General features: G+C 34.2%; 1 protein-coding gene across 1 annotated transcript in view; it reads left to right on the forward strand.

Moving 5' to 3' along the window:
- LOC144437371 (lysophosphatidylcholine acyltransferase 2-like) overlaps positions 1-14,885 on the forward strand; it is a 50,773-nt gene that overhangs the window by 13,460 nt on the left and 22,428 nt on the right. Inside the window, exons 4-7 of the mRNA XM_078126296.1 lie at positions 3,246-3,419; positions 9,821-9,914; positions 10,585-10,722; positions 11,461-11,586. Coding sequence (XP_077982422.1) covers positions 3,246-3,419; positions 9,821-9,914; positions 10,585-10,722; positions 11,461-11,586 — 532 coding nt within the window. The remainder of the gene's footprint in view (positions 1-3,245; positions 3,420-9,820; positions 9,915-10,584; positions 10,723-11,460; positions 11,587-14,885) is intronic.

Consider the following 14,885-nt stretch of genomic DNA (forward strand, 5'->3'; position numbering starts at 1 on the left):
TAGATAGATACAACATTTCATAACATCCAATGTACATAGATAGATACAACATTTCATAACATCCAAAAGCTAGCACATCATTGAGTAGTAAGCATGGGGTGCAGCTATGAAGTGTGCGCTGCAAGCAGCTACAAGCAATGTATGGGAGCAATTGTGCCATTATGTCATATCTGTCCTGTGATAAAACTCTTTTGCTATCTTTCTATCACCTTATACATATCTGTGTCATTAAATAATCAAATGCTGCATGGTTATTAATTGCAGTTACCAACATTATAACAATGAAATTATGGTTGTGGAGTGGCATTAGTCTCTATACCCTATCTTTCATAAATATTGCATGGTCCAATTGTCTTGACAATAATGAATCAGTCTGTTATTTCTTTGTAGGGGTTGTAGAGGCAACATGTTCACACTCACAATCACTTGTCATTGTGACAAACTGAAATACTACATTTACATGTACATATACATACCATATTATAAAATTCATTCATATGACTCCTCCATCAACAGGGAAACTAAATCATATTTTAACTTTTTTCCTTTGATATGTACATGGCTTGCTAAAAACAGATGATACATTATGTAAATTGCAAACTTTAATAAATAGTGAAATACTCACTTCACTTTGATGGCAGAGGTGTCATCATTTTCCTTGCTTTCAGAGTGCTGGTACGTATGGATTGCTAAGCATGCTAGCTTCTCTGCCTAGATTTATTTTTGTTTTTGATATATCTTTTACACTAGGGTTATCAAGGCTCTTTTAGAAAAAATTGGTCGGTTTCAGTTCTTCCTGGCAGGGTTCCATTATATAACAATCAAAGGCAAACAGGCACCGTCTTCAGAGGCCCCCATCATGGCTGTAGCACCACACAGCACTTACTTTGATAGTATACTTGAGTTTCGTACCGGGCTACCCAGTGTACTGTCTAAGACGGAAAATAAAGGGATTCCTATTTTTGGAAGTATGTAACAACATTTTTTAGGAGGCTCATGGGTTTAAAAGAAATCTAAGAATTTATTTTGTATGTGTATTTATACATTCATTTTATCATCTGGAGGTAGAGTGAGACAAGATGAGAACAGCCATCAATGATGAGAGTTAACAGCCTGCCTATTTTTTGTTTAGCTGCATACAGCAATTACAGCAAAACCTATAGTTAACGCCATCAGAAATGCAATCCAACATCAAGTTTCTCAAATCTACTTCAAAAGTTTCAACTACCAATAATTATTTTGTAAAATTCAGCATTCTATATATCATACTGTACATTGTAGAATATTTGATCAAGTTTCTTTTTATACCAATGAGCCTCCTTAATGTTGGATGAAAAGGTAGATTTTAACAGTAGATTTCTAATACACAGTTTTCTGAAATATTTTGTAATTTGTGAGATAGCACAAGCTGCCCCTTGGTATTGAAAATATACCCAAATGCCAAGTTGTACTTATGTATGAAAGTTTTTTAACAAAATGATTGCATGATCAACAATTTTGCACAAGGTGAAAGACATTTTGAACATTCAAGCTGTGTTTTGTACTCATTAACTGTATAAAATACATGAACAGAACTATCCTAACTGGAGAATCCATTGAGCAAACAGTAGTAACATTTCCAAGGTAAATTTTATGTCATCAGTATCATGAGAACCTGCTACATATGTCTATAAAGTGTATTGAAAAGGGTGATAAACATCGTTGATGTCAATGTGCTGGTGGCAAGAATTTCATCACAAACAAATCTGTTTGAAAAAATGAAAAATGAGATGTTCTCACAGTCTTATACATTTGGCAAATAGACAAGATTTTCTATTTAGTAATAATGATTCTAAAGGTTCACCAAGTTCATCTCTGAATTAGTCTTTTCTATGTTTCCAGAGCGATATATTATGTTGTCCTAATTCAATACTCGCCTGACGCAAGGGACCTACTGTGTTCAATATTCCCCTGACTCGGGCTGAGGGACCTACTGTGTTCTCTTCATTCCATAACATGGAATCCCAAAGGAAGAGGAAAACAGATCATAGACTATTTGTAATTCTACTTCACACAAATTTGTAAATAGAAGGAGATAATTTATCTTGATGGAGTGTCCTTAGGAGGAAAATCAAGAAGTAATAGTAACATGTAGTGAATACTTTGTCGTGATGCATGTTGCCATGATGGGTGAATGGTTAGAGTGGCCAGCTTGGAATCTGCAGGTTTCAGGTTGTAGAGTCATGATGGGTGAATGGTTAGAGTGGCCAGCTTGGAATCTGCAGGTTTCAGGTTCAAACCCTGACAGTGTGACACTGCCATTTGTTTCTGAATGGCTGAAGTCCTTGGACAACATTTGAACCATGATTGTACTTCAGTCAACCCAACATTGTAATTGGGAACCTGGAAGGATAGAGGTTGCTTTAATCCTATATGCTTAATATAGAGGCTGTAATGGATTGTATGTGCCCAGGGAGTTGAAGTAAAGGGCTGCTGTGCCACTATAGATCTGTGCCAGGGGTAATAATTATAAAGCGCTATGAGCACAGAGTGAGAAAGTGCTATATAAAAACTAACACTATTACATTCTAGTTATTTTGAATTTATTGTGTAAAGATTTAGAGGTGCACTTGCTTAATGGATGATATTAGACCTAAAAAGGTAAAACAAGAAAAAGAGAGCATCTCCAGGGATACAAAAGCTCAGGTACCATTACATCAACTTAGACATGTGTGTGCTTCAATATGTCAAAGACAAGTAAAATAAAACAACTGGGTAACTTGTTGCTATCTCACAATATACTACATAATATCTCAGACCATTATAGAGAACTCTATAGTGGTCTGAGATAATATATTATTTCTGTATTTTTCTGGTAAAATTTTAAAAGAATTTTACTGACAGGGTGATTCCATAAACTATGCTATTTGAAAAACTAAGATATAGTCACAAACTAAAACTTTTGTGACATGTGGTGGACTACACAAATGGGTATACATGTCATAATGGTGCCTAGGTGATGTGGATATAATCAACCTGTGATCAAGATTGTGTAAATATTAAAATGAGTTTGACCATTCCATCATTTGAGGAATACTCTCTCATCACTGTCAGAATTAGATGCTCTCCTCAGTAAGGGTAACAGCCATTGATACATCACCATATCACAATGATAGTGTTAGTTTGTGTCTATGCTTTCTGACAGTTAGTCTGCCATTGTGGTATGTTTTGATATTCCATATTGTAAATGTGATTGACTGTTTCAGCGCTTGTAAGAATGCTTCAGCCAGTGTTTGTGTCACGAACTGATCCTAACTCCAGACAGAACACAATCAAGGAAATTAAACGCCGAGCTCAGTCAGGTGGCAAGTGGCCCCAGGTGATTATCTTTCCAGAGGGGACTTGTACCAATAGATCTTGCTTGATAAGCTTTAAAGGAGGTAAGGTCATTAACCAGCCAATCAAAAAGTCATTGACCCTTGCTTCAATCTTCAATTCATGTCAGTTACAACTGGGAACTAGCTCACTCCATCAGGAAATCAGTCATACTATAACAGTTCTGTTAGTATATTATATCTTTAACATCTAATTGTACTAGATTTGATGTAGATACAATTTTTAGTTTAAAGTAAGGTTGGCAAAGAGATTCCACTCAGAAGAAAATAGATTGAGCATACACAAATGTCGCCAGTCTGTCGCTTTTAAAATATAGACTCTTCACTAATAGCCAGGATGACGGGGTAGAGTTATATTATATACGTCTGTAAAGGGCATTAGATTTCTTTGTCAAATAATATATTGTAAGCTAATCCACTTCTCAGGATCTGTTCATCTGTGCATTTAAGAACTAGTTTTGATGATGATGATGATGCTATAAAAATCATGCATTTCTCATAATAACTGCTGAGTTTTAGTTCTGAATGATGTGTATGCTTTTGGTTACATACTGAATTAGGACTATGATATGTATGCCTTAGAGGTTAGATACTGAATTAGGACTATGATATGTATGCCTTAGAGGTTACATACTGAATTAGGACTATGATATGTATGCTTTAGAGGTTAGATACTGAATTAGGACTATGATATGTATGCTTTAGAGGTTACATACTGAATTAGGACTATGATATGTATGCTTTTGGAGTTACATACTGAATTAGGACTATGATATGTATGCTTTAGAGGTTACATACTGAATTAGGACTATGATATGTATGCCTTAGAGGTTAGATACTGAATTAGGACTATGATATGTATGCCTTAGAGGTTACATACTGAATTAGGACTGTGATATGTATGCTTTAGAGGTTACATACTGAATTAGGACTATGATATGTATGGTTTTGGAGTTACATACTGAATTAGGACTATGATATGTATGCTTTAGAGGTTAGATACTGAATTAGGACTATGATATGTATGCCTTAGAGGTTACATACTGAATTAGGACTATGATATGTATGCTTTAGAGGTTAGATACTGAATTAGGACTATGATATGTATGCCTTAGAGGTTACATACTGAATTAGGACTATGATATGTATGCCTTAGAGGTTACATACTGAATTAGGACTATGATATGTATGCCTTAGAGGTTAGATACTGAATTAGGACTATGATATGTATGCCTTAGAGGTTACATACTGAATTAGGACTATGATATGTATGCCTTAGAGGTTAGATACTGAATTAGGACTATGATATGTATGCCTTAGAGGTTAGATACTGAATTAGGACTATGATATGTATGCCTTAGAGGTTAGATACTGAATTAGGACTATGATATGTATGCCTTAGAGGTTAGATACTGAATTAGGACTATGATATGTATGCCTTAGAGGTTAGATACTGAATTAGGACTATGATATGTATGCCTTAGAGGTTAGATACTGAATTAGGACTATGATATGTCTGCTTTAGAGGTTACATACTGAATTGGGACTATGATATGTATGCCTTAGAGGTTAGATACTGAATTAGGACTATGATATGTATGCCTTAGAGGTTACATACTGAATTAGGACTGTGATATGTATGCTTTTGGAGTTACATACTGAATTGGGACTATGATATGTATGCCTTAGAGGTTAGATACTGAATTAGGACTATGATATGTCTGCTTTTGGAGTTACATACTGAATTGGGACTATGATATGTATGCCTTAGAGGTTAGATACTGAATTAGGACTATGATATGTCTGCTTTAGAGGTTACATACTGAATTAGGACTATGATATGTCTCCTTTAGAGGTTAGATACTGAATTAGGACTATGATATGTCTGCTTTAGAGGTTAGATACTGAATTAGGACTATGATATGTCTGCTTTAGAGGTTAGATACTGAATTAGGACTATGATATGTCTGCTTTAGAGGTTACATACTGAATTAGGACTGTGATATGTATGCTTTTGGAGTTACATACTGAATTGGGACTATGATATGTATGCCTTAGAGGTTACATACTGAATTGGGACTATGATATGTATGCCTTAGAGGTTAGATACTGAATTAGGACTATGATATGTATGCCTTTAGAGGTTACATACTGAATTAGGACTGTGATATGTATGCTTTTGGAGTTACATACTGAATTGGGACTATGATATGTATGCCTTAGAGGTTACATACTGAATTGGGACTATGATATGTATGCCTTAGAGGTTAGATACTGAATTAGGACTATGATATGTATGCCTTAGAGGTTAGATACTGAATTAGGACTATGATATGTATGCCTTAGAGGTTACATACTGAATTGGGACTATGATATGTATGCTTTAGAGGTTACATACTGAATTTGGACTATGATATGTCTGCTTTAGAGGTTAGATACTGAATTAGGACTATGATATGTATGCTTTCGAGGTTACATACTGAATTGGGACTATGATATGTATGCTTTAGAGGTTACATACTGAATTAGGACTATGATATGTATGCCTTAGAGGTTAGATACTGAATTAGGACTATGATATGTATGCCTTAGAGGTTAGATACTGAATTGGGACTATGATATGTATGCTTTAGAGGTTACATACTGAATTAGGACTATGATATGTATGCCTTAGAGGTTAGATACTGAATTAGGACTATGATATGTATGCCTTAGAGGTTAGATACTGAATTAGGACTATGATATGTATGCTTTCGAGGTTACATACTGAATTGGGACTATGATATGTATGCTTTAGAGGTTAGATACTGAATTAGGACTATGATATGTATGCCTTAGAGGTTACATACTGAATTAGGACTATGATATGTATGCTTTAGGTTACATACTGAATTAGGACTATGATATGTATGCCTTAGAGGTTAGATACTGAATTAGGACTATGATATGTATGCCTTAGAGGTTAGATACTGAATTAGGACTATGATATGTATGCCTTAGAGGTTACATACTGAATTAGGACTATGATATGTATGCTTTTGGAGTTACATACTGAATTAGGACTATGATATGTATGCTTTAGAGGTTACATACTGAATTAGGACTATGATATGTATGCCTTAGAGGTTACATACTGAATTAGGACTATGATATGTATGCCTTAGAGGTTAGATACTGAATTAGGACTATGATATGTATGCCTTAGAGGTTAGATACTGAATTAGGACTATGATATGTATGCCTTAGAGGTTACATACTGAATTAGGACTATGATATGTATGCCTTAGAGGTTACATACTGAATTAGGACTATGATATGTCTGCTTTAGAGGTTAGATACTGAATTAGGACTATGATATGTATGCCTTTAGAGGTTACATACTGAATTAGGACTATGATATGTATGCTTTAGAGGTTACATACTGAATTAGGACTATGATATGTATGCCTTAGAGGTTACATACTGAATTAGGACTATGATATGTATGCCTTAGAGGTTAGATACTGAATTAGGACTATGATATGTATGCCTTAGAGGTTAGATACTGAATTAGGACTATGATATGTATGCCTTAGAGGTTACATACTGAATTAGGACTATGATATGTCTGCTTTAGAGGTTAGATACTGAATTAGGACTATGATATGTATGCCTTAGAGGTTAGATACTGAATTAGGACTATGATATGTATGCCTTAGAGGTTAGATACTGAATTGGGACTATGATATGTATGCTTTTGGAGTTACATACTGAATTAGGACTATGATATGTATGCTTTAGGTTACATACTGAATTAGGACTATGATATGTCTGCTTTAGAGGTTAGATACTGAATTAGGACTATGATATGTATGCCTTAGAGGTTAGATACTGAATTAGGACTATGATATGTATGCCTTAGAGGTTACATACTGAATTAGGACTATGATATGTATGCCTTAGAGGTTAGATACTGAATTAGGACTATGATATGTATGCTTTTGGAGTTACATACTGAATTAGGACTATGATATGTATGCTTTAGAGGTTACATACTGAATTAGGACTATGATATGTATGCCTTAGAGGTTAGATACTGAATTGGGACTATGATATGTATGCCTTAGAGGTTACATACTGAATTAGGACTATGATATGTATGCCTTAGAGGTTAGATACTGAATTAGGACTATGATATGTATGCTTTTGGAGTTACATACTGAATTAGGACTATGATATGTATGCCTTAGAGGTTAGATACTGAATTAGGACTATGATATGTATGCTTTAGAGGTTACATACTGAATTAGGACTATGATATGTATGCCTTAGAGGTTAGATACTGAATTAGGACTATGATATGTATGCCTTAGAGGTTAGATACTGAATTAGGACTATGATATGTATGCTTTAGAGGTTAGATACTGAATTAGGACTATGATATGTATGCCTTAGAGGTTAGATACTGAATTAGGACTATGATATGTATGCCTTAGAGGTTACATACTGGATTAGGACTATGATATGTATGCTTTAGAGGTTACATACTGAATTAGGACTATGATATGTATGCCTTAGAGGTTACATACTGAATTAGGACTATGATATGTATGCCTTAGAGGTTACATACTGAATTAGGACAATGATATGTATGCCTTAGAGGTTAGATACTGAATTAGGACTGTGATATGTATGCCTTAGAGGTTAGATACTGAATTAGGACTATGATATGTATGCTTTTGGAGTTACATACTGAATTAGGACTATGATATGTCTGCTTTAGAGGTTACATACTGAATTAGGACTATGATATGTATGCCTTAGAGGTTACATACTGAATTAGGACTATGATATGTATGCCTTAGAGGTTAGATACTGAATTAGGACTATGATATGTATGCCTTAGAGGTTACATACTGAATTAGGACTATGATATGTATGCTTTTGGAGTTACATACTGAATTAGGACTATGATATGTCTGCTTTAGAGGTTACATACTGAATTAGGACTATGATATGTATGCCTTAGAGGTTACATACTGAATTAGGACTATGATATGTATGCCTTAGAGGTTACATACTGAATTAGGACTATGATATGTATGCCTTAGAGGTTAGATACTGAATTAGGACTATGATATGTCTGCTTTAGAGGTTACATACTGAATTAGGACTATGATATGTATGCCTTAGAGGTTACATACTGAATTAGGACTATGATATGTATGCCTTAGAGGTTACATACTGAATTAGGACTATGATATGTATGCTTTAGAGGTTACATACTGAATTAGGACTATGATATGTCTGCTTTAGAGGTTAGATACTGAATTAGGACTATGATATGTATGCCTTAGAGGTTAGATACTGAATTAGGACTATGATATGTATGCCTTAGAGGTTACATACTGAATTAGGACTATGATATGTCTGCTTTAGAGGTTAGATACTGAATTAGGACTATGATATGTATGCTTTAGAGGGTAGATACTGAATTAGGACTATGATATGTATGCCTTAGAGGTTACATACTGAATTAGGACTATGATATGTATGCTTTAGAGGTTACATACTGAATTAGGACTATGATATGTCTGCTTTAGAGGTTAGATACTGAATTAGGACTATGATATGTATGCCTTAGAGGTTAGATACTGAATTAGGACTATGATATGTATGCCTTAGAGGTTACATACTGAATTAGGACTATGATATGTCTGCTTTAGAGGTTAGATACTGAATTAGGACTATGATATGTATGCTTTAGGTTAGATACTGAATTAGGACTATGATATGTATGCCTTAGAGGTTAGATACTGAATTAGGACTATGATATGTATGCTTTAGAGGTTACATACTGAATTAGGACTATGATATGTATGCCTTAGAGGTTAGATACTGAATTAGGACTATGACATGTATGCTTTAGAGGTTACATACTGAATTAGGACTATGATATGTATGCCTTAGAGGTTACATACTGAATTAGGACTATGATATGTATGCTTTAGAGGTTACATACTGAATTAGGACTATGATATGTATGCTTTAGAGGTTACATACTGAATTAGGACTATGATATGTATGCTTTTGGAGTTACATACTGAATTAGGACTGTGATAACACAACTAACACACTATTATCAATTATTTGAAAGAACAAAAAAAAAACATTTGATATTTCTGTACAGTCATGTATTTGAAACCTATGTCTTTTATTTATATATAATCTTTACATGTGCACTCTTTTTATTCCCTTCTTTGGACAATTCACCAATATCATACCAGTCCTCTACATCTCTTGAGTCAAATCAAGGAATCTTCATTTGCTGATCTTGTGCAACAATTGGAAGCCCATTTGAGAGGCATTCCATTTACATATGGTAATTAAATAACATTAACTAAACAAGGTACCATTCCCCTATAAATATTGTACTGACAATGCTTGATTTGTCATTTCTTACCCAGGAGCATTTTATCCAGGGGTTGCTGTACAGCCTGTTATTCTACGATACTTGACAGTTCCCGACACAGTCACATGGACCTGGGAAGGGCCAGATGCGTAAGTTTGTATTTTTGTCTGAAAATAATTTATGAACTTGACAGTTATACATTACATACCATTCAATCTTTAATATCTGTGAGCAGTATCAGCTGAAATAATAGTTGCAGAAAAAAAAGAGTTGTTGAAATCATAATTTAGAAGTCAACTTGTGTTGACTCCGATGTATCAACCTATACAAATCTTCCTAGCTCATTTCCTCCACTTTTCTATTTTCATGAAGACAACGTCTCAATGAGAACAGTTGAACAATGGTGTAGACAACGCCCAATCCCAACATTCTGATGGGCTAATGATGCATGTTACAATACTGTTGTATATCAAACTATTATATGACCCCCTGAGTGACAATTTTGACACTGTCAATAATCAAACCAAAATGGTTGACTACTATTAAAGTCAGTTAGTAAGCGATAAGAAAGATCCTCATGGACAACTTTGACTAACGTCTGCTTTGTTCTACTCAAACTTATCCATGAAAATATCCTATCAAATTCTTGCCTGTACATTTTGGAGCAGTCTAGAGTCTAGTAGTATTGCTGAAAACATTGCAGTCACATTATTGTGAGAGGGATTGCATTAATATAGTCACAGTTTACCACTCCCTGACTTTACAACATCTATAATGTTGCAGCTTGATGGCAAAGTAGTAAATGTCTTCTTATTTCAGTTACAAAATATTGTGGCTGACACTGTGCAACTTGAACAACAAATTAGAAATAGAGTTTCTTGATGTGTATCATCCAAATGAAGAGGAGGTTAATGATCCTAAACTATTTGCTAGGAATGTTAGAGCTGTTATGGCAAAGTAAGTAGTTACTATATTGCAATGGTAGGTATGGAACTGTTGTGCAACACAGTGATAACATAACATATTATATAAATTCAATGTAGATCATTTGCGTATCTCTACATGCATCTGTAATTAGTACAGTTGCCTGTCTTGATACAGATGATATCATTATTCATTAAATGTATAATTTGCATAATTGTTGTATTTGTATCTGGTACTGGACATAGATTTGCATACATAATGTACATTTGCATATTTGCACATATGTACATGATGATATCATTATTTAGCTTTTTTAATTTTAAAGCACACAAAAATATATAAACTATTGGTTTGCATACCACTGCATATGGCTCTGATGATGACTTTTTAGTCTGGCTATAAATGTAATTATGCATCATTTGCATAACTTCTTGTACTTGCAATTAAAATTGTCATATTAGGCATCACTTGTAATCATACTTTACCCAAATAGAATTACCTTCATTGAGAAATTCCTTGAGTATTCATAGGATAGACAATGATGGTTCCAAAATGTCTACTGCAAACAAGTGAATTTTTCTCAGCAGTTTAATTAGAAATTTTATGACTATACTTGTAGATTAAAATTATCCCATGGCTTTAAGTAAGCAAACGCACAATGACTTGTATCCATTTTGTAAATTCAGTAATGACATTATCCCAGTAAAATTATTTACCTTGTCAACTCTTGCAATGAATTCACAGTGACTTGTATGTGTTCTGTCTTTACAGAGCCCTTGATATTCCTGTAACAGACCATACATTTGAAGATACCAGGCTGATGGTGCAGGCCACAAAGACAGGGCTACCACTCAGTGCAGGCTTGGTAGAATTTCAGAAACTCAGGAATAAACTTGGGTAAGTTTATTTCCACCACATATCCCAGAGATTATTTGCTAGGGTTTATGAACTGCAATAACAGGGGTGGGGTGGGCCATAAATTCAATTTGGAATCCAAAACGATATCTGATTACCATACTATATTTGTGACAAGTTCTGTTTGTAAACTTGTACATGATTGTTGATGGTAAATGAAAATATTTGTACAAAAAAGGCATGCAAACCCATTTTGTCCCATACACTGAGTCTGATAGTGAATAAAGGGTGACTGAAACTGAATATCAAAAGTAAGTTGAATGTAAATAATGCATAATTTAGAAAACATATATCTTTCAAACTATTGTTAGTAATCAAATGGGCATAGACCCTGTTTATCTACAAAATTGGTAGCAATCAAATGGGCATAGACCCTGTTTATCTACAACATTGGTAATAATCAAATGGGCATAGACCCTGTTTATCTACAACATTGGTAATAATCAAATGGGCATAGACCCTGTTTATCTACAACATTGGTAATAATCAAATGGGCATAGACCCTGTTTATCTACAACATTGATAGTAATCAAATGGGCATAGACCCTGTTTATCTACAACATTGGTAATAATCAAATGGGCATAGACCCTGTTTATCTACAATAGTAAATAGTACTTGTATATTATTGATTTTTTTTAAAACTGATGTTAAATAAAGGAATTGAATTGATAAATAGGTAAAATGCTCCTTAGTCACTTACTGCCATGCTACTATGAATCACCACCAAAATTATCGTATAAATATTATATAAAGGAACTATGTAAAGTTTATCTCAGTACTCCAGGTATATTTCTTTGATGCTATATAACATTATGGAGAATTATTGCATCTCGACATCCTGTCATTGGTCAGAATCGAATCAAATGATCTTCTTTAAATAGACTATTGCCCATGCTGTGATATTGCCCACGCTTGCAGAGACTAATGCTTGGCACTTTTTCCCACTAGAATTATTTCAATCATTGCACATCTATTATGTGCATCTTTTGCAGTGTTGTGCAGATGACAAAGTTACTACAGTGAGACACGCAAGCAGCTTTTTAGCTTATTTCTTGCAGAAATTTGAAAAAATACAATTATAGATTAGATGTGGGGACACTCAAGCTCTTACAAATAATGCAGGCCATGTCCGTATTCGATGTTCATCTGCAAGTACAATTTGGAAAAGCATCATCAAAGGGAACCTTTTCTATTGATGACGAACGATGGTTAATGAATAGTAGCTATGTGAATGATTGGACGAATGAGGGGAGGGTGTAAGACATGCAATCAAGCAATATCACAATTTAATGTCAGCCCTCTTTAATGACTGGCACTCTTTACCAGAATTATAATGATTCCCTCGCCTTAAGTTTGGGCATCATCAAAATTTTGGTAAAGAGTGCCAACCAACCCTTGTGCAGGCACTAAATTGTTATTTTGCCCTCACTGGCATATGTTATTATTTGACTATGTTTCTGCTATCTGTAACATTATAGGTTTCAAAGACCTTTAACACTCACACTACCATCTGCTTTATGACCATGATGGGTCATTGACATGATAACAGCTATCATTAAAGCATTACATTCACAGGGCTTCTAGTGCCTCATCAACAAAATAATTTTCTCAACACCTACTTTGAAAAACTAGGTAAGTCACAAATGAAGGTATTGTTCTGGCATTACAGTGATCATAAGAAGGACTTGACTCTTTGCTGCAAATGTTACTGTACGTCTTACATCTTTCTCATTGATGTACACACTTGACACGCTGTCATAGCCATTGAATTCATAACACTAATTGTTGTCTGAGGTTGTCATATCAGAAGTGTTGAATGTATACATTTTAATATTTTGCACAAACAGAAAGCAAATCATGTAAAGGCAATAGCACAGAAACGAGGGCAATGCTAGGAAATAAAAGATATAGAAATAAGAGGAGAGCGGATACATCAAATTAGGAAAGAGTAAGGACTGCCACATGGGTGGATAGACAAGTCAATAAACATTGAATTAATGAACACATATGCCTAGCAACAAGGTCATGCTCAGTCATAGCAACAGCTAAATGATGGGTTATTATTTATCATCAATAGTTGTTAAGATATTAAAAGAAAAAGATGCTACAGGTTTGAGATTTGTTGAGTATTCACCATGTTGAAAGAGATTGGTATCAGGTCAGCTTATTTTAACAATTAACTGATTTCAACAATTTGTACGTACATGTATGTAGAGATAAAGTAACAGAGCATGCCGCAAGGTCTGAGTTTATGAAAAATCTGTACAACTTTATGTTCATGATCTCACAAAAGGAAAAATAAGTCAAAATTAGGTCATATTCGGTTGATAAGAAAAAGAAAACGACTGCGTTTCAATCATTCACTTCAGTTCAATCTAAATCTTAATATATTCCTCCTCCTAAATTAGTCATGAAAAGTGACAGGTTGCACTAGTGTTGTTAGCAGTATTACTTGCAAATAATTATGAAAGAAAGATGATTTTCTGTGCACTGGACTTACAGATCTGATTTGTATTAAAATCTGACATGTCATTCTATTCTGTCTTTCATTTATGGTGGCTTATTCAAAGTATTATCAAGTTTTGTGACAATTTGTGACTTGGCAATAATAGAGTATTCAGGGTATTATCAAGTTCAATACAGCCAATTGTACTTCATGTGCTGAAAGTGAAAGCCTTGTAATCTTTGTCTGTAGGAGATATGACAGTCATTGTCACTAATTAGTGACTTTCAGCCAGTCTTTAGTCAATTCTGATCTTTCAAAGCTATGGGGTATATGCCACTCTACATTGCTTAGACATATACAACTGTATTGAGGTCCCCTTGCTTCTAATTTGATGCTCAAAGCTGCATTGTTGTCACTGTCACATAGACATTATATAAAGCAGAGTATTGAGAAATGTCTGTGTGTGTGTGTGTGTGTGTGTGTGTGTGTGTGTGTGTGTGTGTGTGTGTGTATTTGATCATTTACAGCTGATTTGAGCTATTCCTTGAATGAAAATGTTCACATAGATATTGATAGATTATTACATGTAATATTGGTTCATACTCTAGATTATTACATGTAATATTGGTTCATACTCTAGATTATTACATGTAATATTGGTTCATACTCTATAGATTATTACATGTAATATTGGTTCATACTCTATAGATTATTACATGTAATATTGGTTCATACTCTATAGATTATTACATGTAATATTGGTTCATACTCTAGATTATTACATGTAATATTGGTTCATACTCTATAGATTATTACATGTAATATTGGTTCATA

Source organism: Glandiceps talaboti, chromosome 7 (assembly GCF_964340395.1).
Source record: "Glandiceps talaboti chromosome 7, keGlaTala1.1, whole genome shotgun sequence".
NCBI classification, from domain to species: domain Eukaryota; kingdom Metazoa; phylum Hemichordata; class Enteropneusta; family Spengelidae; genus Glandiceps; species Glandiceps talaboti.